This window comes from Gracilinanus agilis, chromosome 1 (assembly GCF_016433145.1).
Source record: "Gracilinanus agilis isolate LMUSP501 chromosome 1, AgileGrace, whole genome shotgun sequence".
Lineage (NCBI taxonomy): Eukaryota > Metazoa > Chordata > Mammalia > Didelphimorphia > Didelphidae > Gracilinanus > Gracilinanus agilis.
The window spans coordinates 616,935,497-616,963,211 of record NC_058130.1 but is presented as its reverse complement, the minus strand read 5'-3'; the positions used below and the strand labels follow the sequence as shown (position 1 = coordinate 616,963,211).

Genomic DNA, 27,715 nt, shown 5'->3' with positions numbered 1-27,715 from the left:
TCTGTCATCAATTCTTCTGGGCAGATTTGAGTATTTGCTGCTATATCTATGGCCTGTTAACCTCCAAAAGTAGAAACATTTCATATGTTGACTGATTCTTAATCAAATTCTCATGGACAGCAGTATCAAATGTAGTTAACAAAATGTAAAAAGTAAGAACACAAAATAATAGATGGGCGCAGCTTAAAGAACTATGCTCTTCTTTTTTCTTGCTTTTGTATGTGTATGTATTTGCAACATGGCTAACAGGGAAATATGTTTCCTATGATTTCACATGTATAATTGATATCATATTGCCTGCCTTCTCAATGGGTAGAGGAGTAGCAAGAGGGAAGGAAAGAATTTGTAGCTCTTAATTTTGAAAAATGTAATGTTAAAAGTTTAAAAAAAAGTAAGTGGGAAATGTTTAACAAAATTAAAAAGTAATTAAAATATTTGCTTGCCATATCTTTTTTTTTTTTTAACAAAAACCTTTACCTTCTGTCTTTGATGGGTCTAAGACAGAAGAGTGGTAAGGGCGAGGCAATGGGGATTAAGTGACTTGTCCAGGGTCATCCAGCTAGGAAGTGTCTGAGGCCATATTTGAACCCAGGACCTCCCATCTCTAGGCCTGGCTCTCCATCTACTGAGCCATCCAGCTACCCCGTTGCTATATCTTTTTACTAGACATATAGAAAGAAATTTTACTTCTGCATATAAAAGTGTTACTTTGATGAACAAAGAAAAGTACTTTAGAACCAAGTAAATGCTTTTCCTACCTTAGTATCTTCATGTTTTCTTCAAGTTTCTTTGGAATTTCATCTGGTGGAATCTTCAGAGGTTCAGATAAGTCATTCCCACTAGAGTAATAATCACCATTTCCTACAAACAACAAAAATCAACATGACCATAAAAATTTTTAGAAGGAAGAATACAATGGATTTTGTGGGTTTTAAAATACAACAATACATTATAGAATTATATTTGCTTTTGGTTTTTATTTTACATCTTGATATTATTTTTTTCCCTTCCTAATATTGTACAATTAGCAAGAAGTGTCCTATAACATAATAATGAGGGACTGGTAAAAATATGCAAGAAATTCCAAAATTGGGTCAGTTTGGCTTTCATTGAACAAATAGGCCCTGTATTAAGGATGACTTTCAGTATGAGATGTCAGACACATTAACATTACCTAGATGACAGTCTAAAATTATACATGGTTGGGAGACTAAAGAATATCAAAACTCAATGTGGGAGATATAGGAAAATAAGGCAGGTGAAAAAAAATACTTGGGGTTGGGGGGAAGGGAAGAGAAGGGAAAGGATGCCATGCAACCAACTGCCTGATTTGGGGAAGTTAGGAAACTGAAAAAAAGGGAAAAAAGTCCAAAGCATTTATGTGTGTAGATAATGTGCATATATGCAGGATGTCTAAATGTCTAGATGAAAAGGGAAAATGGGATGACTTATTCTAAAGAGAATCTTCTCAAGTCGTTTGGAGATAAGCAAGTGATTTTTATATTTGCAATTCAAAATTAATACAGAATTAGGTGGGCATCATCAGCAGCCAAAGTTGGTCATAAATTGCATGCTATTTTATTTACACTTGTGATGTGATTTTAGTACAGGCACTCTTAGGAGTGTGTCATGGCCCACTTTGGCATTCTGGGGAACCCTAGGGACTAAGAAGAGCATTTTTAAATGATTGAAGAAAGTCCTACATTTCAGTTAATGCTTTATGAAAATAAAGAAGTTAGTTTTTTCCTACTCAAGTTCACAGATCCCCTCAAATAACAGTAAATAGCTATCATTTATACAGCTCTTTTTTACAACTCTTACTTTCCATCTTAGAATCTCTACTGTGTGTTGGTTCCAAGGCAGAAGACCACTAAGGGCTAGGCAATGAGGGTCAAGTGATTTCCTCAGGGTCATCCAGCTAGGAAGTATCTGAGGCCAAATTTGAACCCAGGACCTCCTGTCTCTAGGCCTGACTCTCAATCCACTGAGCCATCCAGCTGCCCCCTCTACAGCTCTTTAAGATTTTCCAAATACTTTATAAATATCTCATTTGATCTCTACAATCCTGAGAAGCAGGTTCTATTGTTATCTACAGTCACAGGTAGGGGAGACAGAGGCTAAATGATTTTCCCAGGGTTCCATAGCTAGCATCTAGATATTAGATTTGAACTCAGGTCTTCTTGACACCAAGTCCAGCTCATCCACTGTGTCATCCAACTGCCTCTATGTATTTATGAAATCTATCCATGGACCTTTAAAGGGCACGAGTTAAGAATACTTATTTTAAAGCATGAGAGCTTGGGAGTGTTTATAATGACCAGGTTTCATAAATGGGATCTAATAAATAAGAGCCGGACAATACAACATCTAGCTGCGTTACAGGGCAGAGGTGAAGAAAGAGCTCTTAAGACAGCACTATGCCAAGGGGGATTATTACTTAGTATTATTTTTGATGTGGAATGGCAAGTGCCCTCTAATGGGGGGAAACATGACAGGAGGGGATAACTTTTCACACAAGGGCTCTGATTTGGGATCAGGAAATCCCTGGTCTGGGGAAGAGTGACTGCATGTCTTTTAGTGGAAAGCCTCTCCTAAAGCTGTCTGGGGGTGCTGAGGGAGAAGGTGTTGTTATAGCTGGGGTCCAGGCAGTCGTTTACCTGGGAGCTTAGTATTGGGGAAACTAGGGAACCCCCGCCTATTCTCAGAGCAGGCTAAATATTTTCACTGAGGTTGAAGCTAGCAGGGTGGCTGTGTCCTGCAGAATTATATACCTCATCACAAATAGGGTCTTCTACCCATTTATATGAAACATATCTAGAAATTGAGCAGGTTAGTTGGAGAAAACAGGTCTTAGTGCTCCCAGACCAAGGATCCTTCCTAAACTTTAACAACTTCTTTGATTAACAAGTTGTTTTAAATCAATATTTGCACAAGAATTTCTCTTCGTTCTAGGCAAAATTACAGACTATGTTTACTATTATTAAAAGTTATGGAATCTTCTAACCGATTTTATAAAATGGGCCTATAGCATACAAACTAAGGGGGTGATATAGAAAAGAGAAATTAACCTTTTTGTTTGGGGTAATCATGAAATTTACCCACCAAAAGGGAAAATAGGAATAATCACAAAATAACAAATCCCTCCTATTCCTGGATCATACTCTCCCTCCAGTGTAGGCATTATCCATGGGAAGGTTGACATAAATTTACAGAAACCCAACAAGAAGTTGAATAAGTAGGGAAAGCCATGTGCCTCGGAAAACTCAGAACCCCTGAATCCAGGCTTTGGGTCCCCTGGTCCTTTCAGGAACAATGTATACCAAACAAAGCTGCTTTGCTAAGTGTTTCTCATGTAGTCCTCTCTTCTCGGTGGTTGGGGAAGATCACTCTTGTTTTTGCAAACTAATGAAGCAATGACAAGTTCTTTTCCCTTATAAGTAGGATGTATGTAAGCAGCTAATATTGTTGGTCACCCCCTTCTCAAATATCTTTGTCTTTTTTTCTCTGACATTGCATGATCTTGGAACTCTTAACCTCATTGTTTCTTTTATGTTTTCTTTGTTGTTTCTTTTTCCTTGGCCTATTTGTTAAAAGTAGTCATTTCTGAAAATCCTTTTAGTTCTTTTCCCTCCTTACTTGGCCAGTGATCCAATCCACTCCCACACCTCCAAATACTACTTCCACATGCATGAATCTCTAATCTATCTTTAGCCAGACCTCTCTTCTGAATTCTAGCTTAGTATCTTATAAGCAAAAGCCTAAAACTGACCTCATCTTCTTTCTTCCTGTTATTACCTCTTCCTCCCATTTTCCCAAAGAAAACCTTGTTCACATACTTCTGCCAAAAGGACCTCCATTCTTCTAACGACCCAGGTTCAATACTTGTCATTTTTGACCCTTCTCTTTCCCTTGTTTCCTCTAGCCAGATAGTTATAAGCAACTGTTCCTTGGTAATCGTCTCTCTCCTCTGCCTCCTCATTTCCATTCTCACAAGCTATCACTTGAATTCAGGCTCATATTACAACACACTTACTCTAAGACAGCAAAAGCCTTCTACTTGAGTGCCCACCTCCCATTTTCCCTAAAAACATCTGCCAGATGATTTTTTTCTAACTCAATATCTTAAAGGGGTCACTTGCAAAGCTCTACTGGTTCTCTATTGCCCTTTAAATAGAGTCTTAGATTCCTAAGCCTGATATTCAAAGCCTTCCCTAATCTGGTCCCATCTTCATTTCCCAGCCTTATCTCCCACTACTATCTATCCTCTGCACACCCAACCTGCCACTCATGCCATAAACATGTCCTGGGTCTCCTTCTGCTTGCCATGGGCTGCTTTCCCAGGGCTCCTCCTGCCTAATTGATGCCCATCCCTCAAGGCCTGGCTCAAAGACTTATCCTTCAGAAGGCCTTCTCCCAATCGTCCAGCCCAGTAGAGATTTCTAGCTTCTCAGATGCCTATACATTTTGATTTGGAATACATTTTGGTTGCTTCAACATTGACTGTATTTCCCCCTTTATCCCTTTCCCTCCTTTTCTTGGGAGAGTCACTCTTAGAGTATTTATTAAATAGTCTACTTTGTTAGGTTTGCATAGCATAGAATGTATTTCCACAATGTATGTAGAATAGTGTGCGATCTGTGTTTATGTCTCATTTCTTCTACTGAACTACAAGCTTCTTGTGGGGCTCTTTCCTCTTTTATCTCCTTTGGTGTCCAGCATGGCCTCTTCAACAGAGGAGACAGTAATTATTTTATTAATGGGTAGGGTGGATGGTCTCAGATTTTCTTTCAGTCCCTGAAAAAATAAGACATTTTATAGGATTTGAGCTCTCTTCTCTGTTGCCCATATAGCCTCAAACCTAGGCAAGATCCATCACCTGTATTTTCACTTCAGAGATGGAGAAATGTAACAGAGAAATGGTCAAGCCATTTCTCTAGGAACATAAGTACAAGCAGCAGCCTGTTATTCAAGGCTCACAGGGTGCTGACTTTTTAGTGAGGAGGAAACATTCCTGTTTTCATTTTCCATTCACATACCCTACAGCTGACAAAGTCTGAAAGCAGAGAGTATCAACACCATATGTGGAAAGAAAATTATTTCCCTACCATCAGCGGACTAGAGTCCTACAATCTTACAGTTGGGAAGGACCCTCGAGGACATCGAATCCAACCTCCCATCCAGATTAGGGATCTATCCAAAGAGAGGGGCAAGAGGTCCTACAAAACAGAATACCTGTGATTACGGTTAAGAACGAGTCATCCTTGTCTGCAGCTTCAAGGGCTAGTGTAATTTCTTTATACATCTATAAGAGTGGGAAGAGAGAAGGGAAGAATTAACTTTGAGAATAAGAATCAACAACCGGTGGCGTTATGAGGGGTCTGTTCGCCATACTGGTGGGACCATCTGTCCTACAAAAACATGTTGACCTCTACCACATAGGAGGCTAGTTGGTTGACTGTTGTCCTTTATACTTGAAGAAGACCACAAGGATATCATTGGCGATATATAAATTGGATTAAAATGAGGCAGAATTGCACAGCTGTCGGCCTCATTCTCTCTTCCAGAGTTATCTAAGTTTAGAGGAAAGACAAAAGTTAAGATGGCTGGTGATGGCTTGGAAGGACCTTGGCTTCTTCCATGTCCCACTGAGCTCTAGGAGCTCCATAGCTCTTCATGGCCTTTGGGACAAACTGTTCTCCTCTACCGCATTCTGCTGGGGGCAAAGCCTTCCCGTGGCTGGGGTAGACACCTCCCTCCACCCAGCTCACTGTCAGGTTTGAGGCCTCAGTTACTATCAAACTGCTTTATTGGGGTGCAGCCCCTTCATGTGCTATAGCTTTTTGGAGCCACAGGGGAGAGCTAGGTGCCAAGGTGGACACCAAAAGGGGAAGGCATCACTAAAAAGGGCTTGGCAAGTCCTCACACCAGATGTACTAGGCTCCCCTGAACACCCTGAAGGAGAGCTAACCTATCCTGGTTTACTGATGCTCTCACATCTGCAGTGACGGGCAAATAACTTAGGAGACAGATACTGAAGAGGCCCAGTGCAGAGAGAAAGGGGCCTCTGAGGTCATCTTGTCCAGTCCCCTCATTATGAAGAGTTGGAAACTAAAACCTAGTTGCTTAATTTCTTATTACGTGTAATTGGTAAATAAATTACCCCCCCCCAAACTTCAGAAAACTTATGTGAAAATTTGTTATTACATGTAATTGGTAAATAAATTACCCCCCCAAAACTTCAGAAAACTTATGTGAAAATTTGTTATTACATGTAATTGGTAAATAAATAATAAACCTAAGCCTTTCCCAAGGTCACACAAATAGGAAGTGAATCAAAAGTCCTATAACTCCACATTCGGTTCTCTTTCCACTATAGCATGCTGCCCCTCATAAACACTATGACTGATATGTAATATGTGGTCAAAGATCAAAATAGGGTCCTATGGTGGAGACGTCAAACATGTGACCTGTGACCCCCAATACTCCAAATGTGGCCCAAGCCAGACTAAAATGTAACCAGAAAATATTTCACAAAACAATAAAAAAACAACAGAACATAAAAAATGTTAACATGTGGCTAAGTCAATGTGCAGCCCGCAGGGATTTTTAGGCAGGGTTTAGTGGTTCCTGTTTCTATTTGAGTTTGACATCACTAGATTCCATGGGATGGGGTAGCAAGAAGGACTGGTGGGGTTACACAGTACTGTAGGGGAAAACAGAGCTAAGAACTTGAAATAAATGATGCATATCTGACTTTATCCAGACCTTGTCCATGTGGAGTCTCTTTATTAGTATCATGTGTTCATTAAAATGTAGAGTGTGGGCCCAATAGACAAGGTTTGCAACCGTGTCTCATCCCAGATGCGTGGTAATTGTTGAATCTTTGTTTTTAAATGGGGAGGGGAGGGCACAATTTAATGATACAGAGGCAGTGAGGAAGATGTGGATAGAGCAGCAGGCTTGTTATCAGGAAAACCTGCTTTGAACACTTATTAGCTGCAGGACCCTGGGCTTGAGGCACTTTCTTAGCACTTACCTATTAAGTCAAAGGCTGGTTGCCATCTTTATTTCTAGAAGGAGAACTCACAAAGGAATTCCCTGTGCTATGGAAATTTATTTAGGTATGTGTCTAATTCAAGGATGGAAAATCCAAAGACAAAGAACGGATAGCTTCAGAAAGTGATTCAGTTCTGGCTTGCAATTTGATAAAAAACACTAATTAGTATGTAGTCTACTTTTCTTCTCTGCCTTATTGGAAAGAGTGTTTTTGAGGCCTCAAAGTATCTTCTTTCTTCCCGACAGATTATAGAATCTAGAGTTGTGACTTCAGAGGCCATCTAATATTCTCATTTTATGAGTAAGGGGTTTGAGATCCAGGGAAGTTCAATGACTTGCCCTATAAATATATGCTAGTTGTATCAGGATTTGAACCCAGGTACTCTGATTCTAGAGATAGTGCTCTTCCCTCTGTACCATGCTGTTCATGATAAAGGAAAAGTAATATAACAATGCTTCTGGGAGTTCACAAATTTTAAATACTAACTTGGACTTTTAGTGACTCTACTTCCTCTGCTTATAACAAGTCTATTTGGAGAGGAAATTAGATTTTCTTGCTAAATGAATGGTGTTTTCTAGATCATAATGAGATTATCAGAAAAATACTGATTATTCTGAAAGTCCCAGAGTATTTAAATGAGAGGCATTAAAGGAAAATTATTAGTCTGCTTACCTGAATATTAATAGCATTTTTCTGGGCAGGGCGGTTTAACATGATCTTTGTAATATTGTCATCCCTGGTGACTATCAGGGTTTTATATTCAGATTTTCTATCGTTAGATGTCGTCTGCTTTTGGCTTGAGGATTCAGAGGAAACCAAACTGGAAACTAAATCAACATAATTCTGCCTGGCAGCATCCTAGAATGAAGATGACAAACACATAAAATCATATGGCTGCATATGCTGTAAATCTGGTTCGAAAGGTTAAGAGAAACGGTATTTCTGTTAGCAAATGCATCTTGTAAGGCAGCACATAAGGAGAATGTGGATGGAGTCAGAGAATACCCCCCTGGAAGGCTAGAAAGCCTGAGCTCAGGCATGCCACCAAGAACCTATCTTTGAGTATGTCAGGGCAAAGGGCGGACAACAGCACTGACCCTGATGCTTACCTTAGGCAAACTGCCAAGAGCATTCCACGCATCCCATTTGGCCTTGTTGACAAAGTCAAGCATACTGGGCTTTGGTGTGGTACACGGCCCCTGGGTGGCCTATAAGAAGAGCAAGTAGGATTCAGTCAGCCTTCAATTACGAGTGCATGGGGACAGTTGGGTGGCTCAGGGGACTGAGGGGAGGCCCAGAGATGGGAGGTCCTAGGTTCAATTCTGGCCTTAGACACTTCCTACCTGTGTGACCCTGGGCAAGTCACTTAACCCCCATTACTTAGCCCTTACCACTCTTCTGCTCAAGAAGACTATTGAGAATCCCTTGGACAGCAAGGAAATCAAATCAGTCACTACTTAAAGAAATTAATTCAGACCATTCACTGGAAGGTCAAATAATGAAGCTGAAGCTTAAATACTTTGGCCACATAATGAGAATTCAGGACTCACTGGAAAAAAACCCAGATGCTGGGAAAGGCTGAAAAAGAGGACGGCAGAGAATGAGATGGCTAGAAAAGTGCTGTGGAAACAACATGAGCTTGGACAAATATCCAGAGATAGTGGAGGACAGAAGGATAGAGTGTGCTATGGTCCATGGAGTCATGCAACAGCAACAAGAACAAGGGGAGCCACGGGAGCGAAATGGAAGTTAGGTAGCATCACATGAGAGTGGTCCTGCTTGGCTTGGTTTCATGAATAGTTCTAGCATCATGTAGGAGTTTTTGAGAGAAGGAAGGAAGAAGGTGGATAGCAATGGTGACCCAGAGCTGAGAGCAGCAATAACAGGTAGTTAAACTTTAGTTGTTTGTTGCTCAGGCATTTTTCAGTTATGTCCAATTCTTCATGACCCCAGTTGGGATTTTCTTGGCAGAGATATTGGAGTGGTTTGCCATTTTCTTCTCCAGCTCATTTTACAGATGAGGAACTGAGGCCAACAGGGTTAAAGTGACTTGCCCAGGGTCATACAGCTAGTTAAGGGTCTGAGGCCAGATAAGAACTCAGGAAGTGCCTAAGCACTATCCACTGCATCATCTAGCTGCCCTCTTAACCTCTGACTGGACTGGCCTGAAATTCACCTCAGCCTTGTGTAGACTACTTTGACAAGGGTGATAGAATACTTCCTTTAAAGTGAATTCATATTTAGAGTGCATATACAAGGTTCACAAATACTTTTCTTGTTATAACCTTGTGAGGCAAGTAGAATAAATAGGACTATTCCCACAGTATCCATGAGGAAACTGGGATCCAGACAGTGAAGCATCTTCTCCAAAGGTCTCATTGTTGAGTGCCAGAGGTGGGATTAGAATCTAGCCTTCTTGCCACTATATCATCCTGCTTTTCTGAGGGAAAACAAGAAGGAAAAAAACTGTTTGGATGACTCAGTGCAAAGCATAGTTAATCAACTGAGGGATAATTAATATGTAAATGAAAATTTATCATAACTGGTCCTATGTGAAAAAATTCCAAAGTAATTTTTTTGCCCTATCTTACTATTCAATAATATGGAAATGTGTTTTGAGTGATAATCCATGTATAACCCAGACCAAATTACTTGTCACCTCCAGGACAGGGTAGGAAGGAAGGGAGGGAGACAGTTTGGATCACATAACATTGGAAAACTGATGTGGAAATTTGTTATTACATGTAACTGATAAAAAAAATAAAAACCTATCTTACCATTCAAAAATTTTATTATTTACTTTGTGAGGAAATTATATTCTTTATCATAGAAGTAAATTAAACTTTAGTAAAGTAGATGATACTCTCCTCCATTAGATTATGAGCTTCTTTTTCTTTCTTTCTTTTTTTTTTTTTAAACCCTTAACTTCTGTGTATTGGCTCCTTGGTGGAAGAGTGGTAAGGGTGGGCAATGGGGGTCAAGTGACTTGCCCAGGGTCACACAGCTGGGAAGTGTCTGAGGCCAGATTTGAACCTAGGACCTCCTGTCTCTAGGCTTGGCTCTCAATCCACTGAGCTACCCAGCTGCTCCAGACTATGAGCTTCTTAAGGGGAGGGATTTGTCTTTTGCCATTTTAAAAATATACCTATAGTACAGCACCTAGCATTCAATTAGTCAGTAAGCATTTACTTTTATTTTTAAGTAAAAAACCCCTTATCTTCTGCCTTAGAATGAATACTAAATGTAATTTCCAAGGCAGAAGAGCAGTAAGAGCAAGGCAATGGGGATTAAGTTTAGTGACTTGCTCAGGATTACAGAACTAGGAAGTGCCAGAGACCATATTTGAACCTCCCACCTCTAAGTCCAGTCCTCTACTCACTGAGCCATCTAGCTACCCCTTAGAAAGCATTTGTTAAGCACCAACTAGGTGCCAGAGACTGCACTGGGAGTTGGGGGTCCAAAGAAAGGCAAAGGGCAGTCTTTATTCTCAAGAAACTCGTAATCTAAGGGGGGGGTGATGATTAACAAGCAACTTTGTCCAAATAAGCTACATACACAGGATAAAGAGGAAATAATTAACAGAGAAAAGGCACTAGAATTAGAAAAGGTTGGGAAAGGCATCCTGCAGAAGGCAGGATTTTAGCTGGAGCTTAAAGAAAGCCAGGGGAACCAGGAGACATTCCAGGAAGAGGAGGAAGAGCATTCCAGGCATGGGGGACAAGCCAGGGAAAATGCCTGGATGATCAGATCTGGCCTCACACACTTCCCAGCTGTGTGATACTAGGTGAGACACTTAACCCTCATTGCCTAGCCCTTACCACTCTTCTGCTTTGGAACCAATACACAGTATTGATTCCAAACAAAAGGTAAGGGTTTATTTAAAAAAAAATGCCTAGATTTGAGAGATGGCGTGTAATAAGCTCTTCATAAATGTTTATTGACTTGATGCTTACATCTGAGGACCTCAAGACCATCTTCAATCATCCCCCACCCTGGAAAACATGCTTCTCTTACCTGTTTAAACAGGGCGTAGAGTTTTAATTTCACTTCATTTCCTGGATCCTTCTTCAAGAGGCTCACTTGCCCTTTTGCCTTTTCAAAGTCTTCTTGGCTGACCCGCATAGCCATGCCAGTTGTGTGTAGCTGAAGTGCAGGAAAATTCACGGTGGGAAGCTGCCTAAAAACATTCAAGGACATAACCATTTACAGACTGATTTCTCATGATCCCTGACACCCCTCCAAAGTAATGCTGACTCATTAGAAACACATTGAATATTTTTTCCAATGTATGAACAGTCAATAACAGTCAGGCTTTTGTCACCGTTTCCAGAAAGGAATCAATGAGAAGAAATCCATCCCAGTGACCTAAAATACAAGGAAAAGCCATCTCTGTGCCATGCTACAGAGTCTCATTTCAGGAAGCACTCTGAGAGGAAAGAGAAATAAAGGGTTAAAAGCAGAACTAGCAACTACATATTAAATTAAATCTTTTCCTGGGCAGGAAAGCAAAATGCTAAGAGTGAGGGGGGGGCAGGGAAAAGAGTGCAGGGACTGGAGTTGATCCCAGGCAAGTCACTTAACCCTGTTGGCCTCAGTTTCCTCATCTCTAAAATGAGCTGAAGAAAGAAATGGCAAACCACTCCATTATCTTTGCCAAGAAAACCCCAAACAGGGTCACCAAGAGTTAGACACGACTGAAACTACTGAACAACAAATAGTGAAATAGAGAGTTAAGCCACTAGCATAGGCCAAGAGGCCAAACACACCACCATCACCAGTGGATGAGAGCCAGGCTTAGAGATGGGAGGTTCTGGGTTCAAATATGGCCTCAGACACTTCCTATCTGTGTGATCCTGGGGGAAATTAAGGATTGAGGAGTGAGCACCTGACCTAGAGCAACACCAAAGCCAAATTATACTGTCAGTCGGTACCATGACACCAATGATGACCCTCATTTTAGGCCATGACAACCCTTCCTGGTTTATCCAAGTTAGAGATGAAAGAGACTTTAGATGTCTTCTAGTCCAGTCTCCTCATTTTACAGACAAGGAACCTGAGCTTAGAAAGGTTAAGAGGCTTCCCAGGGCCATAAATGGGTAAGTAGCAGAAACCCATCTTACCATTCAAAATGTTTATTATTTATTTTATACGGAAACTATATTCTTTATCACAGAAGTAAAGTAAATTAAACTGTAAATTAAATTTTAGGAAAGTAGATGATACTCTCCTCCATTAGACTATGAGCTCCTTCAGGGAAAACCAAAGTGTTTGTACCTTAGATGTAGCAATTCTTGCCACTGCTGTGAGTGATGTGGCTTTTTACTCTGCCATTCTTAGAATGCTTCATCTTTTCAATGATATTTACAACCACCCCAAAATAATGGTCTTTCAGAAAGATTAATAAAATAGTCAGGATGTTCAAGAGTAGAAAAATCTGCAACCTAAGGCTATAAATGCAATAGAGCAAAGATATACCACCATACATCACAAATATAAGAGCTAAAGGAAGTAAATAAGTATTTATTTTATTTGTTTTTAATTTTATTTTTATTATCATGCAGAACACACTTCCATATTGAGCATAGTCATACAAAACCAACACCCCAAAATAAAATCATAAATACACTGATGTGAAAGATATTATGCATCCATCTGATTCCAACAGTTCTTTCCCTGGAGGCAGATAGCATTCCCTGTCATAAATCTTTCAGGATTGTCCCAGATCATTGCATTGCTGAGAGTAGCCAAGTTTTCACAGATAATCATCATCCAATATTGCTGTTATTGTTTACAATGTTCTCCTAGTTTTGCTTATTTCTCTCTGTATCAGTTCCTGCAGATCTTTCCAGTTTTTTCTGAAAACATATTGCTTATCATTTATTATAGCACAATATTATTCCATTACAATCATATATTATATATGTATATTTATCTATATATAAACACACACTATACTTAGCCATTCCCCAATTGATGAGAATCCCTTCACTTTCTAGTTCTTTGTCATCACAAAAAAGAACTGTTTTAGACATTTTTGTACATATAGATCCTTCCCCTCCTTTTTTTTGTCTCACTGAGATACAAACCTAGTAATGGCATTGCCAGGTCAAAGGGTATGTATTATTTTATAGTTATTTTGGCATTGATATTTGCTCTCCAGAATGGTTGAATCAGTTCACAATTCCCCCAATAATTCATTAATATCTCAATTTTCCCACATCCCTCCAAGCTTTGTCATTTGCCTTTTCTATCATGATAGTCAATCAGATAGGTATGGGGTAGTACCTCAGAGTTGTTTTAATTTGCATTTCTCTAATTAAGAGTGATTTAGAGCATTTTTTAAAATGACTATAAGTAGTTTTAATTACTTTTAGAACTGTCTGTTCATGTCCTTTGACAATTTCCTACCTTCCCCTAGGCTTCCCTCCACTGTAAAAGCTCTTTCATGCCTTCTTTATGTGAGATAATTTACTCCATTCTATTTCTCCCTTCCTCCTTCTTCCAATGCATTCCTCTTTCTCACCCTTTAATTTTATTTTTTTAGAAATCATTCTATCATATTCAACTTACATCCTTATCCTCTATGTGTACTCCCTCTAATTGCTTTAATAGTATTAAAGTTCTTAGATGTGACAAAAATCAGCTTCCCATATGTAAACAGTTTAACTTTATTGAATGCCTTTTGATTTCACTTTCCTGTTTACCTATTTATATTTCTCTTGATTCTGATATTTGGTGTCAAATTTTCCATTCGGCTCTGATCTTTTCATCAGGAATGTTTAGAAGTTTTCTATTTCATTGAATATCCATTCACCCTCTGTTTGCTGAGCAGGTGATTCTTGGTTAAAGCCTATCTTCTTTGCTTTCTGGGATATTATATTCCATGCCCTCTGATCCTTTAATGAAGAAGTGGCTAAATCTTGTGTGATTATGATTCCATGATATTTGAATTTTTTCTTTTGGGCTGCTTGCAGTATTTTATCCTTGACTTGGGAGTTCTGGAGTTTGGATATAGTATTCCTGAGAGTTATCCTTTCGAGATCTCTTTCAGGAGGTGATAGGTGGATTTTTTTCTATTTCTATTTTCCTCTCTGGTTCTATAATTATCAGTGCAATTTTCCTTGATAATTTCTTGATAGATGATGTCAAAGCTCTTTTTGATCATGGCTTTCAGATAGTCTGATTATTTTTAGATTATCTCTCCTGGATCTATTTTCCAGGTAAGTTGTTTTTCCAATAAGCCAGTTCATATTTTCTTATATTTTTTGATTCTTATGACTAATTGCTTCTTAATGTCTCATAGAGTCATTAGCTTCCTCTTGTCCAATTCTAATTTTTAAGACTTCATTTTCTTGAGAAACCATTTGTACCTCCTTTTCCATGTGGCTAATTCTACTTTGTAAAGAGTTTTTTCCCTCAGTGAATTTTCTACCTCTTTTCCCATATGATCAAGTCTTCCTTTTCAGAAGTTCTTCTCTTCAATGAATTTTTGTATATCTTTTTCCATTTGGCCAGTTCTGCTTTTTAAGAAGTTCCTCTCTTCAGTGGATTTTTGTGCCTCTTTTACCAATTGGTCTAATCTGTTTTTTTTTTATGGTATTATTTTCTTTAAAAATTTTTGTGCCTACTTTACCAAGCTGTTGACTCTTTTTGGATGATTTTCCTCCTCATTTCTTTCCCCAATTTTTCTTCAACTTCTTTTATTAGGTTCCCCTCCCCCCAAACTGTTACCTTCCATCTTAGAATCAATACTATGTATTAGTTCCAAGGCAGAAGAGTGATAAGGGCTAGGCAAAGGGGGTTAAGTGACTTGTCTAGGCTCACATAGCTCAGAAGTGTCTGAGGCCAGTTTTGAACCTAGGACCTCCCATCTCTAGGTCTGGGTCTTAATCCACTGAGCCACCCAGCTGCCCCCTTTATTAGATTTTAAAAATTCCTTCATTAATTCTTTTTGGGCTCGAGAGGAATTTATATTTTTCTTGAAGGCTTTGAATGCAGCAGTACTGACTGTGTTATCTTCTTCTGAATTTGTGTTTTAGTCATCCCTGTCATCAAAACAACTTTCTATGCTGAGTTTATCTTTTTGTTGTTTACTCATTTTCCAGACTTTTTTTCTTGTCTTTTAACTAAAAAAAAACTGGTACAGTTGGGCTTTGTTCCAGTGGTGAAGAGAGCATGTGTTAAGACTTCATGTTTTTTGTGTAACTGCCTTCAGAGCTAGCTCTTGGAATCTATAAGTTTTCATTTCTTCCAAGATGGTATGTATGATCTAAGGAGAGGTGAGTTTAATATTCTCCTGGTCTGTGTTCTGGTCTATGAGCAACCACAACATTCTTTTTGCCATGGAACTATAACCAGGATCTCCTGCTCCCGTCCAGCAACAAATGCTGGTGTGTAGCTAGTGCTCCTCCTCAACCTAAGACAAGATCCAGGACTGGGCCTGGATATGCATTTGGGTCATGGGACAAAAAATCTTGCTCCCAGAGCCAGCAAAGGGACCCTGCAATCTCCTTCAGAGCAGTTGTCCAATCCCCCTTAATGGCTGTGGCTGAGAGCTCTAGAAGCCTTTGCTGCTGATTCAACCACCCCCAAGGACTGGGCTGGCTTGCTGAGGTGAGGCCTACCTCAGCAAACTGCTCTGCATTTTGCTTCCACTCCAGTTTAACAGATTTCTTATTTTTGTCTTCTAAGTAGTTTTGACTAAAAAATTGTTTCACTCCATGTTTTTGTGCTGTAAGAAATAATTTAATTAAATAGCTTTTAATCACTTATAAGGACTGCTTTATAATAGTTTGATAAGTTGAAACTGTGTTTTAAAATAAGATATAATGGGAATAAGAATAGTGGCAAAAGCATGTTCAATAATGAAAGTGCCTGAACCCTTCCCTTTACTTTGCCACACATTCTAGAGGTTGTAACACAAGGAATGTGGGCCCCTAGCCTAGTCTTGCAGTGTCACCTGAGAAGGGAATGGAGCAAAGGGTGGGGTGGGGGGGGGGGAATGCCCTGGTTATATCCCTAATTACTGGAATCCATTCATAAAATCCATTTCATCAACCTGTTCAACACCTCTGTTCAGAACACAGGCTCATAACCTATGGAAATGGAAAATTCCCTGGGGAAATTTTGCAGTTGTAATTTGTATTCTGCATTAGTTCTAAGATAGTGGGATCTACTTCCTTAACTGTGGGGAATGTTCATGGGTTCAGGGGAAAATGAATTGGCCCACTGTTTGACCATCATTTTTTAAAGTTTTCATTATATTTGTTATTTTTGCTAAGGGGGAAGGAGAGAGCCCTTGGGCTCTGATGAGTGGAATCCCTTACTTCCTACAGGGCAGATTTGCTATTTCTTGAACCTGTTCTAAAATACTTTCTTACTGTCAGTTTGGGAAGCCCTGAAAAAAAAAAAGAGTATTTCTGGTTTTGTGTTGAGTGTATGTAATTATAGATCCCTTTTCCAGCACCTCCCATCTCATAGTAATCTCCTCACTACCCTCTTTGCTCTACCTACAGTGTAGGGAATGACACACTTTCCTAGAAAAATCATAGGCATTTTATTTAGAGGTAGACAGATGAACATGGACTGCTGTAGTATATCCATTTAACTGGAGGGTAATTTGGTAGACATCAGGTGGGTTAGTGTACCTTCTCTATCATCTTGACTCTGCCCCCACTACCCAATTCCCCCCCCCACCACCCCCATCTTACTGCTTTCCTGCTAATCTTGGCTACATTAATTTTATTAACATAAAACCTTTTCAACTTAATGTATTCAAAATCATCCATTTTACAACTCACAATGTTTGCTATTTTTTGCTTATACATAAATTCTTCTCCTATCCGTAAATCTGAGAGGTAATATGTTCTCTGTTCTAATTTGTTTATATCTCGGTATCAGAACAAAGAGTTCATCAAAGTAGCAAAGATTTATCTTGTCCAACGAAAAGCAAATAAGAGGTGTTCCTTCTGGGACATGCCTGGGTACTGTTATAAATAAAGTTAAGTTATTTCAGAACACCTGAATGCTGAGTAGAGCTGAATTTCTAAAGGGCAAAAAGATGCCAAACAAAACACTTTGAAGAAAGCTGCCTCTCTCTTCCCTGTAGGGCACCTAGATGGGGCTACAGATAGAGGGCTGGACCTGGAGTCAGGACAATCTGAGCTCAAATCCAACCTCTTATGCTTATTAGCTGTATGATCCTTAGTAAGCCTCTTAACCCTGTTTGCCTCAGTTTCCTCACCTGTCAAATGAGCTGAAGAAGAAAACCAGAAGGGTCCTATCAGGCCTGAAAAAAAGACTGAACTTTCCCATTAGATAATAAATACTTTGAGGGCCAGGACTTTCTTTTTTTCTTTTTCTTTTTTTTTTGGGGGGGGGTATTCTTAGCACTGTGGCAGGGCCTGGCACATAGTAGGAACCTAATAAATGTTTACTTTTTGATTAATTACTAGTGCCAGGCACTGTGCTAAGTGTTACGGATACAAACAGAAAAAAAAAAGGATAGTCCCTGTTCTTAAGGGATGTCCATCCTAACAGGTGGGAAATACAAATAAAACAGAAAGAAAGAAAAAGGAGTGGGAATGAATTTTTATGTTAAGAAAGCATGGCTGGACTGGTGGTATGTGGTGGATGCCTGTGGGGGGCAAGAGTTTGTTGAATAACTGTAAGACTACATTTGATAAAGATCTAAATGTGAGGATGGCCTAGCTAGGAAGAAATTGTGCTCATTAGACATATGAAAGAAAAGTTGATTCTGGGATTTGGGGAGCTATTTATACCTGTGAAGGATATAGTTAGTTTCTGCTGCTGGTTTCGACAAATAATAAGAAGAGGAAAGTCTCCAAGGCCACCAATGCTTACTCTTCAAGGAAGGCACAAAGCCAATATAAAGAAATAATTTATAATGATGAAAATAATAGCTTCCAATTATTTGAAGATTTTCAGAAGCACCTTACATATTTTTTTCTCATTTTATCCTCACAACAAACCTATAAGGCAGGTGCTATTACTATTCTCATTTTATAGATGAGGAACTTGAGACTGAAACTAAGGGAGATCATATGAATTGCCCAGTCTTGGAAATAAATGTCTGAGGCAGGATTTGAAGTTAGCCTCCTTGCTTCCAAGTCCAGCAATCATTCTATACATTTTACCCACTAGTTGCTTCTATAAAAAGGTTCTTAGCTTTTATTTGAGTTAATGGTCTCCTTGGTAGCCTAGTGAAGTCTATGGGCCTCTTTTCAGAATAATGTTTTCTAATGTATAAAATAAAACAAAGGAAATGAATTACATGTAGTTATTAAAATATTTCTAAAACAAATCTATGATTTTATGTTTATCATTGTTCTTGATGTTGTGGGAGATACCAAAGAAATATAGGACATTGAACTAAGAATGTCATATACATCCACAGCACAAAGCAGAATATAAGACTGCAGCATAGTCAGTGCCCAAAGAAGAGAATGATCTCAGTGGGCTGGAACGGTCAAAAGAAGGATGAGTAATTTTTGCAAAGGCATAATGGCTTCTTGTATAGGAAATCAAACTGATTCTATTTTGTAATTGATTCTATTCTGTATCACTGCTGATATCTTATATACTGCCTATATATTAAAAAAACAATTTTTCTTTAGTTTAAGTTCAGAAGTTCAGTTTTTTTCCGAGTTAATTAAGTTCAGAAGTTCAGTTTTTACTGTAAATCCATTGTTCTATTCTTGTGTCAAGGAAATCTGTTATCCTTGAAGGATACAGGTAGATGTCAAGGAGTCTGGTCTATTAACTCTGTAAAACTGATTGTCCCTCAATCAAGCCTGGTCTGTTATCACTGCGACACAAACTAGTCATGTAGAGGGATACCACAAAAGTGCTTTCTGTAAGCAACAAGATGGAAGGAGGGGTTGTTGCTAATCTTGAATTCCTTATTTTCAGTCAATCATATATTGCTTTCCCCATCTATGATGCTGTTGCCTTCTAGCTTTTGGATGCTCTCCCTTTTGTCTATAAAAATAATCTGTCAACCTTCATTCAGAATCTTTTGGCTTACTGCAGAGCTAAAAGATTCCTCCTACTGGTAATTGCTAGTAAAGGAAGAACAAAAACAGAGATTGAAAATTATAGACCAATTTTACTAATGAATATTAATGCAAAAAAACCTAAATAAAACACTAGTTAGGAGACTATAACAATATATCACAAAAATTATATATTCTGACCGAGTGAGATTTATACTAGGAAGACAGAGCTGGCTCGAGATAAGGAAAACTATTAACATAACTGATTATGTCAATAACAAAATCAAAACAAATCAAGTTCATATCAACACTTGTAGAAAGAGCTTTTAGCAAAATATAATACTCATTTCTATTAAAAACACTTGAAAGCATAGGTATAAATGGATTTTTCCTTAAAATGATAAGAAGCATCCAACTAAAACCACCAGCAAGCATCTGTATTGGGGATAAGCTCTAGAAGTCTTCCCAATAAGATCAGGAGTGAAAGAAACTGGGATGCCCATTATCACCAATATTATTCCATATTGTGCTAGAAATGATAGCAACTGCTATAAGAAAAAAAAATCTAAGGAATCAGAATAGGCAATGAGGAAATAAAACTCTCTTTTTGCAGAAAATTTGATGGTATACTTAGAAAATCCTAGAGATCTGACTAAAAATACTAGTCGAAACAATAATTTTAGTAAAGTAGTGGGACCTAAAATAAAACTGAATAAATCATTGGGATTTCTATATATTACCAACAAAGAAGAAAGTGCAAGAGATATTTCATTTAAAATAACTATAGACCATATAAAATACATGGGTGTATGCCTGCCAAGACAAACCCAGGAATAATATGCACATAAAAATAAGATACTTTTTACACAAAATAAGGTCAGATTTAAATAAGCGGAGAAATGTTAGTTGTTCATGGATAGGCCAAGCCAATATAATAAAATGACAATTCAATCTAATCTATTTATTCAGTGTCATTCTAATTAAACTACTAAAGTCAATCATTTTATTAACAGAACAAATAATAACAAAATTTGTTTGGAAGAATATTAGGACAAGAATATCAAAAGAATTAATGAAAAATGTAAAGGAAGGAGGTATAGTAGTTAATAGATCTTAAACTATAATTACAAGGCACTAATTATCAAAACTAACCGGTACTGGCTAAGAAACAGAACAGCAGACTAATAGAATAAGTATACAATATACAGTAGTAACTGATTATATTAACCTCATATTTGATTAACACAAAGATCTAAGCTTTTGGGATAAGAATCATTATCTGGTAAAAATTGCTCAGAAAACTGGAAAGTAGTCTGGCAGAAACTAGTTATAGATCAATATCTTACACCATTTACTGAGATAAGGTAAAAATGAATTCAAGATCTAGGCATAAAGGTTAATATCATAGGCAAAGTAGAATAGGGAACATACTGCTTATTAGATTTATGGGTAGAAGAATTTATGAATAAACAAGAGACAGAAAACACTATGAGATGTAAAATGGATATTTTTGATTAAATTAGATGTTTTTGTCCAAATAAAACTAATATAGCCGAGATTAGAAGAAAAGCAGTAATTTGGAGGACATTTTTATCAGTTTCTTAAATAGAGGCATATTTTATATTTAAAATACATAGAGAGAAATTTGTCAAATTATAAAAATATAAACCATTCCCCAATTGATAATGGTTAAAAGATATGAACATACAGTTTTTGGATGAAGACATCAAAACTATGTATAATTATATAAAAATGCTCTAAATCATTGATTAGAGAAATGCAAATTAAAACAACTCTGAGATATCCCATTTATTGGTTTGGCTAAAATGATGAAAGGGCAGAATGACAAATATTGGAAGGGACACTAATATATAGTTTATAAAACTATGAACTGATCCAACTACTTTAGAGAACAAATCTGTAATTATTTCAAAAGAGTTATTAAACCGTGTATACTTTTTGCCCAGCAATACCACTATTAAATTTATTTCCTAGTGTGATTGGGGGAAAAGGAAAAGAATCTCTAAGTCCTAAAATATTTATAGCAGCTCTCTTTGTGATGGCAAAGAACTGGAAATCAAAGGTATGTCATCAATTGGGGAATGGCTAAACAAGTTGTGGCATATGATTGTAATGGAATACTGCAGGTTAATTTAAAAAAAAAACATAGAAAGACTTACATGAAATTATGAAGAGTGCAAGAAGTAGAGCCAAGAGAATATTACATACAGCAATAGAAATAGTGTTAGAAGAATGATTTGTGTCTACATCCAGAAAAAAAGGACTGATAAACAGAAATAAATAAGGCATAGTTTCATATATACATATATCTTTTTGTCAAATGATGCCTTCCTTTTTCAACAGAGGGAGGGAAGAAAGGAGGGAGTTAACTGAGTATTTTAATGTAATAAATAAATTTAAATTAAGAAAAAAGAAGAGCATGGTCACATATTACCTATCATATTTATGGATTAAAAATTTATGAATATACAAGAGATAGGGAGTATTGTGGGATGTAAAATGGATTAAAAAGGTCTTATACAAACAAAACCAAAGTAGCCAAGATTAGAAGGAAAGCAGAAAATTTGGGGGAAATTTTTTATAACCCATTTCTTAGATAAAGGTAGAACTGAATCAAATTTATAAGAATGAGTCATTACGCAGTTGATAAATGTTCAAAGGATATGAACAGGCAGTTTTTCAGAAGAAATAAAAGCTATAGATAGTTGTATGAAAAATTCTCTAAATCACCATAAAGAAATGTAAATTAAAACAACTGGGAGGTACCATCTCATACCTAGCAGATTGTCAAAAATGATAGAAGTGGAAAATGACAAATTCTGGAGGGGATGTGGAAAAACTGGGACACTAATACATTGATGGTGGAATTAGGAACTGGTCCAACCATTTTGGAAGGCCATTTGGAATTATACCCAGAGTTATAAAGGTGTATACCCTTTGACCCAGCAATACAACTTTTAGGTCTGTTTCCCAACATGATCAAGGAAAAATAGAGAACCTACATGTTCTAAAATATTTATAGCAGTTCTTTATGTAGTGACAAAGAACTGGAAATGGGGGGGGGGCATCAAATGAAGAATGGCTGAATAAATTGTGGCATCTTTGCTGCAAGAAATGATGAGTAGGTTGATTTTAGAAAAACATGGAAAATTATTGTATGAAATAATAGAGTGAAACAAGTAAAAACCAAGAGAACATTGTATATAGCAACAGCAATATTATTCAAAGAGTAATTGTGAATGACTAAGCTATTCTAAGTAATAGGATTATTCGAATCAACTAAAAGGACTTCTGAAAGAAAATGTTAACCATCTCCAGAGAAAGAATTGATCTTTATAGAAGTGTGTATTGTATAGGCCCACCTTTAGCTATATCAAATGTTGGCCTTCTCTAATGTGGAGTTGAGAGGGAGGGAGACAACTTGGAACTTAAAATTTAACAAGCAAAATTAAGTTAAAAAAAAATTTTTTTTTGATTGCTACCTTCCTTGTCACTTCCCTTGCCTTGATTACTCAGCTATAGACCTCAGATGCAACTGCCAGCAGAGTCCATGCCACAGATTAGATATTCAACTCTGTCCTACTCCTGCTGCAGGTCAGCTTCAGGTACCCTCCTCAGTCCAAGCTGGATCTGCATCCTCTCTCTGAATTTGGAGCATCCCAATTACTGGCTGGCTTCTGCTCCTTCTCCCTGTAGGGACAGAATGTCAGGCCCCATGCTGACGGACTGAATCCAAGTCCATTCCTTGACACCAAAAAGCCCTAGTTTAGTTCCTGGGCTGAACTGTGTGGGGTTTTCCAGGATGGACCCCCTTCTCAATATCTATAAGCCTTTAACTGTCTTCCTATGTAGATTTAAACTGCAAATGTGACTTGTAGCTTTTCCTTGCATTTTCCAATCATTATTTGGCCTGGTGTTCTTCCTAGATCTTGTTTGGAATAAAATGTGAGGGAAATCTGAGCTGTACTGGTACCTTCTATTCTACCATCTTTGCTGATTTTATATATTAAACAGAGGAATCTGACATTTTTAAAGTTAGGGACAAAAGGGAAGCTTCTTGAGCAGAGGAGTAGCACTGCTAAGTTTGTGTCTTAAGAATATTTATTTGGCAGCTGGGTAGAATATGGATTGGAGATGGGAATATTATTGGGAGGCTAATGTGATAATAATACAGGTGAAAAATGATGTGGACCACAAATAGGGTGGTAGCTATGTTTGTGGTGAGTAGGGAGCAGAGATAATGTAGAAAGAGAATTGCTAAAACTTGGCAACTGGTTATATGATATAAGACAATAGAAAGTAAATCATTTAGGATGACCTTTTTCATACCTGGAAACCTTCAAGGATGGTGGTACTCTCAAAAGGAAAGGACAAAGCTGTGTGACTCTGTGCAAGTTTAAGTCCCACTACTTAGCCTTATTGCTTTTCTGTCTTAGAATCAAGAACCAATACACAGTATTGACAGAAGGTAAAAGTTTTAAATTTAAAAAAAAATTTAGAAGGTAATTTTAATTTTATTTATTTTAAATTATGAATTTATTCATAAATTTATTATATAGTATTAAATAATAAATTCATCTAATTAATTAATTTAGATTTGGTTTTTAAATGTTTTTAAATAGTAGCAAGGGGATTAGGAGAAAAATTGGGTTTGGGTAATGACTTTTTCTGTTCTGTTTTGAACACATTGAGATTGAAGTGCCTACAGGACATTCAAGTGGAGACATCTATCAGGTATTTGGAGATATAGAACTAAAGCTCAGGAGAGAAATAAGAGACAAATATAGATTTGGGAAGCAGTCGAACGTGTGAGAGCTGATAAGATCATCAAGAAAGTATGAAGGTAGAAGAGAAGAAGTTCCAAGACAGAGCCCCTGCATATGCCCACACATAGTGAACTAAAAGCATAGATAATGTTCAAACAAAATGAAATGAAAAGGAATGGTCAAATAAATTGGTAGAGGGAGAATTAGGAAAGAGTGGTGTCACAAAAACTTAGGGAGATGAAGTTATTCAGGAAGGGAGTAGTCGACAATGTCAAAAGTTACAGAAACATAAAATCTGAAAAAAACACCATTGGATTTAGAAATTAAGAAAGCATTGGTAACTTCTCAAAGAATAATTTCATTTAAATGATGAGATCTGAATGAATCCAGATGGCAAAGAATTGAGAGGTCAATATGATGGGAGAAAATAGAGATAACAAAGGTAGAACATTTTTTTTCCTTAGGAGTTCGACTATGAAAGAGAGGGAAAATACAATAATTTGTCTTTTTTTTTTTTTTAAAGAAAAACATAGGAAATATGAGTGTATTTGTAAGCATCAGAGAAGGAGCCAGGTGATAGAAACTGATAATTAAAGAGAGGGGATAAATAGAAGGGCAACCTCTCAGAGAGGAAAGGAGGGGATGAGTTTAAGGGTGTAAATTAAGGGGTTGGCTTTAGTAAGAGGAAGGCTACCTCTTCTCTAAAAACTGGAGCAAAGGAAGAAAGAATGGAGAAAATTTGATGAAGAAATCAAAGCCCAGAGGAGTTAAATGTCTTACCTAGGTTTGCATAACTTGTCAGTAACAGAATTTTAGGGTTGAAAGGGAATCTCAGAAGCTATCTAGTCCATTCTGTACCTGAACAAGAATATGTTGTACTGGAGTAGCAAGATGTCTCAGTGGATAGAGTGCCAGGCCTAGAGAAGGAAGTTCTGGCTTCAAATCTGGCCTCAGATACTTCCTAGCTGTGTGAACCTGGGCAAGTCACTTAATCTCCATTGCCTAGCCCTTACCACTCTTCTACCCATACCAGTTCTAAGACAGAAAGTAAGGGTTTTTTGGTTTAAAAAATAAAACAAAATATACCTGCCCCCTTCGGCCCCTAGGCTTCTTAAAAAAATTTTTTTTTAAATCCTTTTGAGAGTTAATACACGTCAGAAATTTTGTAATTAGAACTAAGGTGAACAGCCTGTGTTCACACAACATCTGACTCAGAGGAGAAAAAGAAAACAAACAAGTAAAGTTAGCAGACATCAAGTTCCTTAACTTGGATCTGATCTGTGCCCAGATACTAGAGAAGATAAAGTTGGGATGGTTAGACCCTGAGCAAGACACAAGTACGCTGAACCAGTCTGTAAAATGGGGATGAATAATATTGGAACTGTCTCTAATTGAGAATCAAATGAGTTAATGCAGAAGTTCTTTGTAAGTCAAAGAACTGTACGAAAGAGGTAACGTGGGGGAGGGGGGGAAGAGCGAGTGAGAAGGAAAGAGTAAAACAAAGTTTGAGAAAGTAAAACAGAAAGAGGGGGTCGGAAAGGAGAGGATAAGAAGGCGAGGTAAGAGGGGGAAAGAATGAAAGAGAAAGTCAGAGAGCAGGAGGGATAAAGGAGGGTGGAGGAGAGGGCTGGAAAGGAGTACAGACTTACCCGCACTTGCCAGACCTTGGATGAGTCTAAGTCAGGGTACTACGTACCGAAACACCTCTAGAAGATGGGATGGCAAACGGGAGGAAGGGGGGCGACTCCAAGACCGGCGGGAGTCTGTGCCAGCCGGCCTACGAAGTGACTCCCCGGCCATTCACCTTCGGGCTCTTGCCCCCTGGCCCTTTAACCAGGGTTACACGTCCCCCGAAGGTGCCGGCCGAGGGCAAAGGGCATGTTAAGAAACGGGTCCGGGGCAGGGACTTGTCCCGAGGCTTACCTCTTCCAGAGACTTCCCAGAAGAGGCGGCCGCCTCCGCGCAAGCTGAGAGATAGCCGAGATCATGCCGCCTAGCCGGGAAGCAGAGGCAGCCTCCGAGAAAGATCGGAGTTCGGAAAAACGGCGCGGAATCATTTCACTTACCCTCGGGGCTCCTCCTCCTCCGCCTTCTGCTGTCCCCTCAACGCCCTCAAGGCTGCCGGGGATTGGGCAGGGTGAGGTAAACCGAGGAGGGTAAACCCGAAAGGTGTTCCAAAGAGCCCCAGGTTCCTGGGCTGCTGCCAGCTACCCAGGAGATGGTCTTCCAGCCGTGTCCGAGAGGCCTCTCTGCGGACAGAGAACCGGAATTTGGATAGAGCCAGCCCCCCGGGGCTGGGGCCGCTTCGACTGCTTGGACTGGACTTAAGAAGGAAATGGATGGGGAGGAATTTGTTGCAAAAAAAAAAAAACCCTTGCAGCAGCCCCGTGATAGCTGGGTGCTTATAAGCTGTTGTCCGGACTGGCTCGCGGAGAGGAAGTGAATGTGAGGGTGAAAGCATGTGTGTGTCGTTATCTAAGACCTCTCCTTCCCCGCACTGGATCTGGGGAGTTTGGAGTTTGCTCAGCGTTTGTGAACACTGGGCTTTAAAGAGTTTGTTCCAATGAGAATTATATGTGATCAGGTCAAGGACATCTCCTCCCCACCTCCTCTCTGCTCCCACAATCCCTCCATATCCCTCAGACTATCAACCGGCGTTTAATAATCACTTCCTGTATGTGCCGGGCACTAAGTGCTGGGATACCAGGAAATACACAATAACTGTTTCTGTCCTCGAAGAGCTCACATTTTAGTGGAGATACATAGTTCAGACTTCCCCTTCTTCAGTCATCGGAGACTTAAAATGCCAGCTCAAAGAGTATTTCTTCTCTAACTTTTTGCGGATCACTTCCCATCCCTTTCAGAAACAAGACAAAGGGTGGGCATGGCAGGCAGTCCCCTAGGGGATGCTCAGTAGGAGGGGAACACTGAAAATACCGTAAAACTTAAAACGCCGGGTAACTTCATTCCAAATGCCAATAAACACTTACTCTGTGACGGCAGGAGGCAGGTGTCATCGTGAAGGCAGAAAGCCTTTGACAACAGTGGCAATCTGTCCCACCAATCTATTTTCCTATTTTTAAACTATTACCAAATAGTATTACTCCTTTACTTCGTGAGATAGTACTGCCAGCCTTCTTTCCTTTCCACTCTTTTCTTTTTTGTGTAGAATCTTGACCTTTTGTTCCTTCATATGACTTCTATTATTTTTCTCTCTAATTAATTGGGATATTGTATTTTGGAGGATTTTGGTCCACTCCAGCTATGAACAATTAATATCTCTCTACTTACAGATTTTTTTTTAGTTCTGTAAAGTTGATGTTTTGTTTTGTTTTTTGTATTTGACAAAACTATAGATATATAGTCTGAAAGGCTCCTGAGTCTGTGGACAGCAGAGTTGAGGGCTCCATTGAAAAAGCCCTAAGATAGTGAGAAAGATCCAGAGTGCTCTGAAAGCCTCACATCAAGGACCTTGGAACCAGTCAGAATAAATGTAGCTTAAATAGTGTTGAAAGGGATTAGACCAGAACACCTGAGGCCCAGAGACTCTGAAGCCCCTAATACTTTGTCCAGAAATGCAGCTTTCTGAACATTAAAGATCCAGGGGTATACCTAACTCTAAGGGCCAGAGGTTATTTCAGAAACCCTGGGATCCAGGTTAAGACCAAGCAGGCTGACTCCTTCCCCTCTCCCCTCCAAAAAAAAAGCTCCGCAAGGTATGAATAGCTTTGTTGTGGAACAAAACCTGAATTCAGGAACTATACTTAGAGACAGGAATAAATCAAAGAAAACATCAATCAGTGTAAAAAAATTATTGTAAGTCTAAATATTTCCCAAAAGAAAGCAAATAACTCAGC

General features: G+C 38.6%; 1 protein-coding gene across 3 annotated transcripts in view; it reads right to left on the bottom strand.

Moving 5' to 3' along the window:
- The window catches only part of ECI2 (enoyl-CoA delta isomerase 2), a 38,635-nt gene extending 12,290 nt beyond the window's left edge, over nucleotides 1–26,345 (bottom strand). The window contains exons 1-6 of one of the 3 annotated variants that reach the window (XM_044667973.1): nucleotides 25,925–26,345; nucleotides 11,072–11,234; nucleotides 8,167–8,265; nucleotides 7,730–7,915; nucleotides 5,233–5,302; nucleotides 759–861 (exon numbers count right to left, since the gene is read on the bottom strand). In XM_044667973.1, the coding sequence (XP_044523908.1) occupies nucleotides 759–861; nucleotides 5,233–5,302; nucleotides 7,730–7,915; nucleotides 8,167–8,265; nucleotides 11,072–11,234; nucleotides 25,925–26,319 (1,016 nt within the window). In that variant the 5' untranslated portion in view covers nucleotides 26,320–26,345. The other 2 variants (XM_044667982.1, XM_044667990.1) reach the window with 2 other exon arrangements.
- Nucleotides 26,346–27,715: the final 1,370 nt, after the last annotated feature.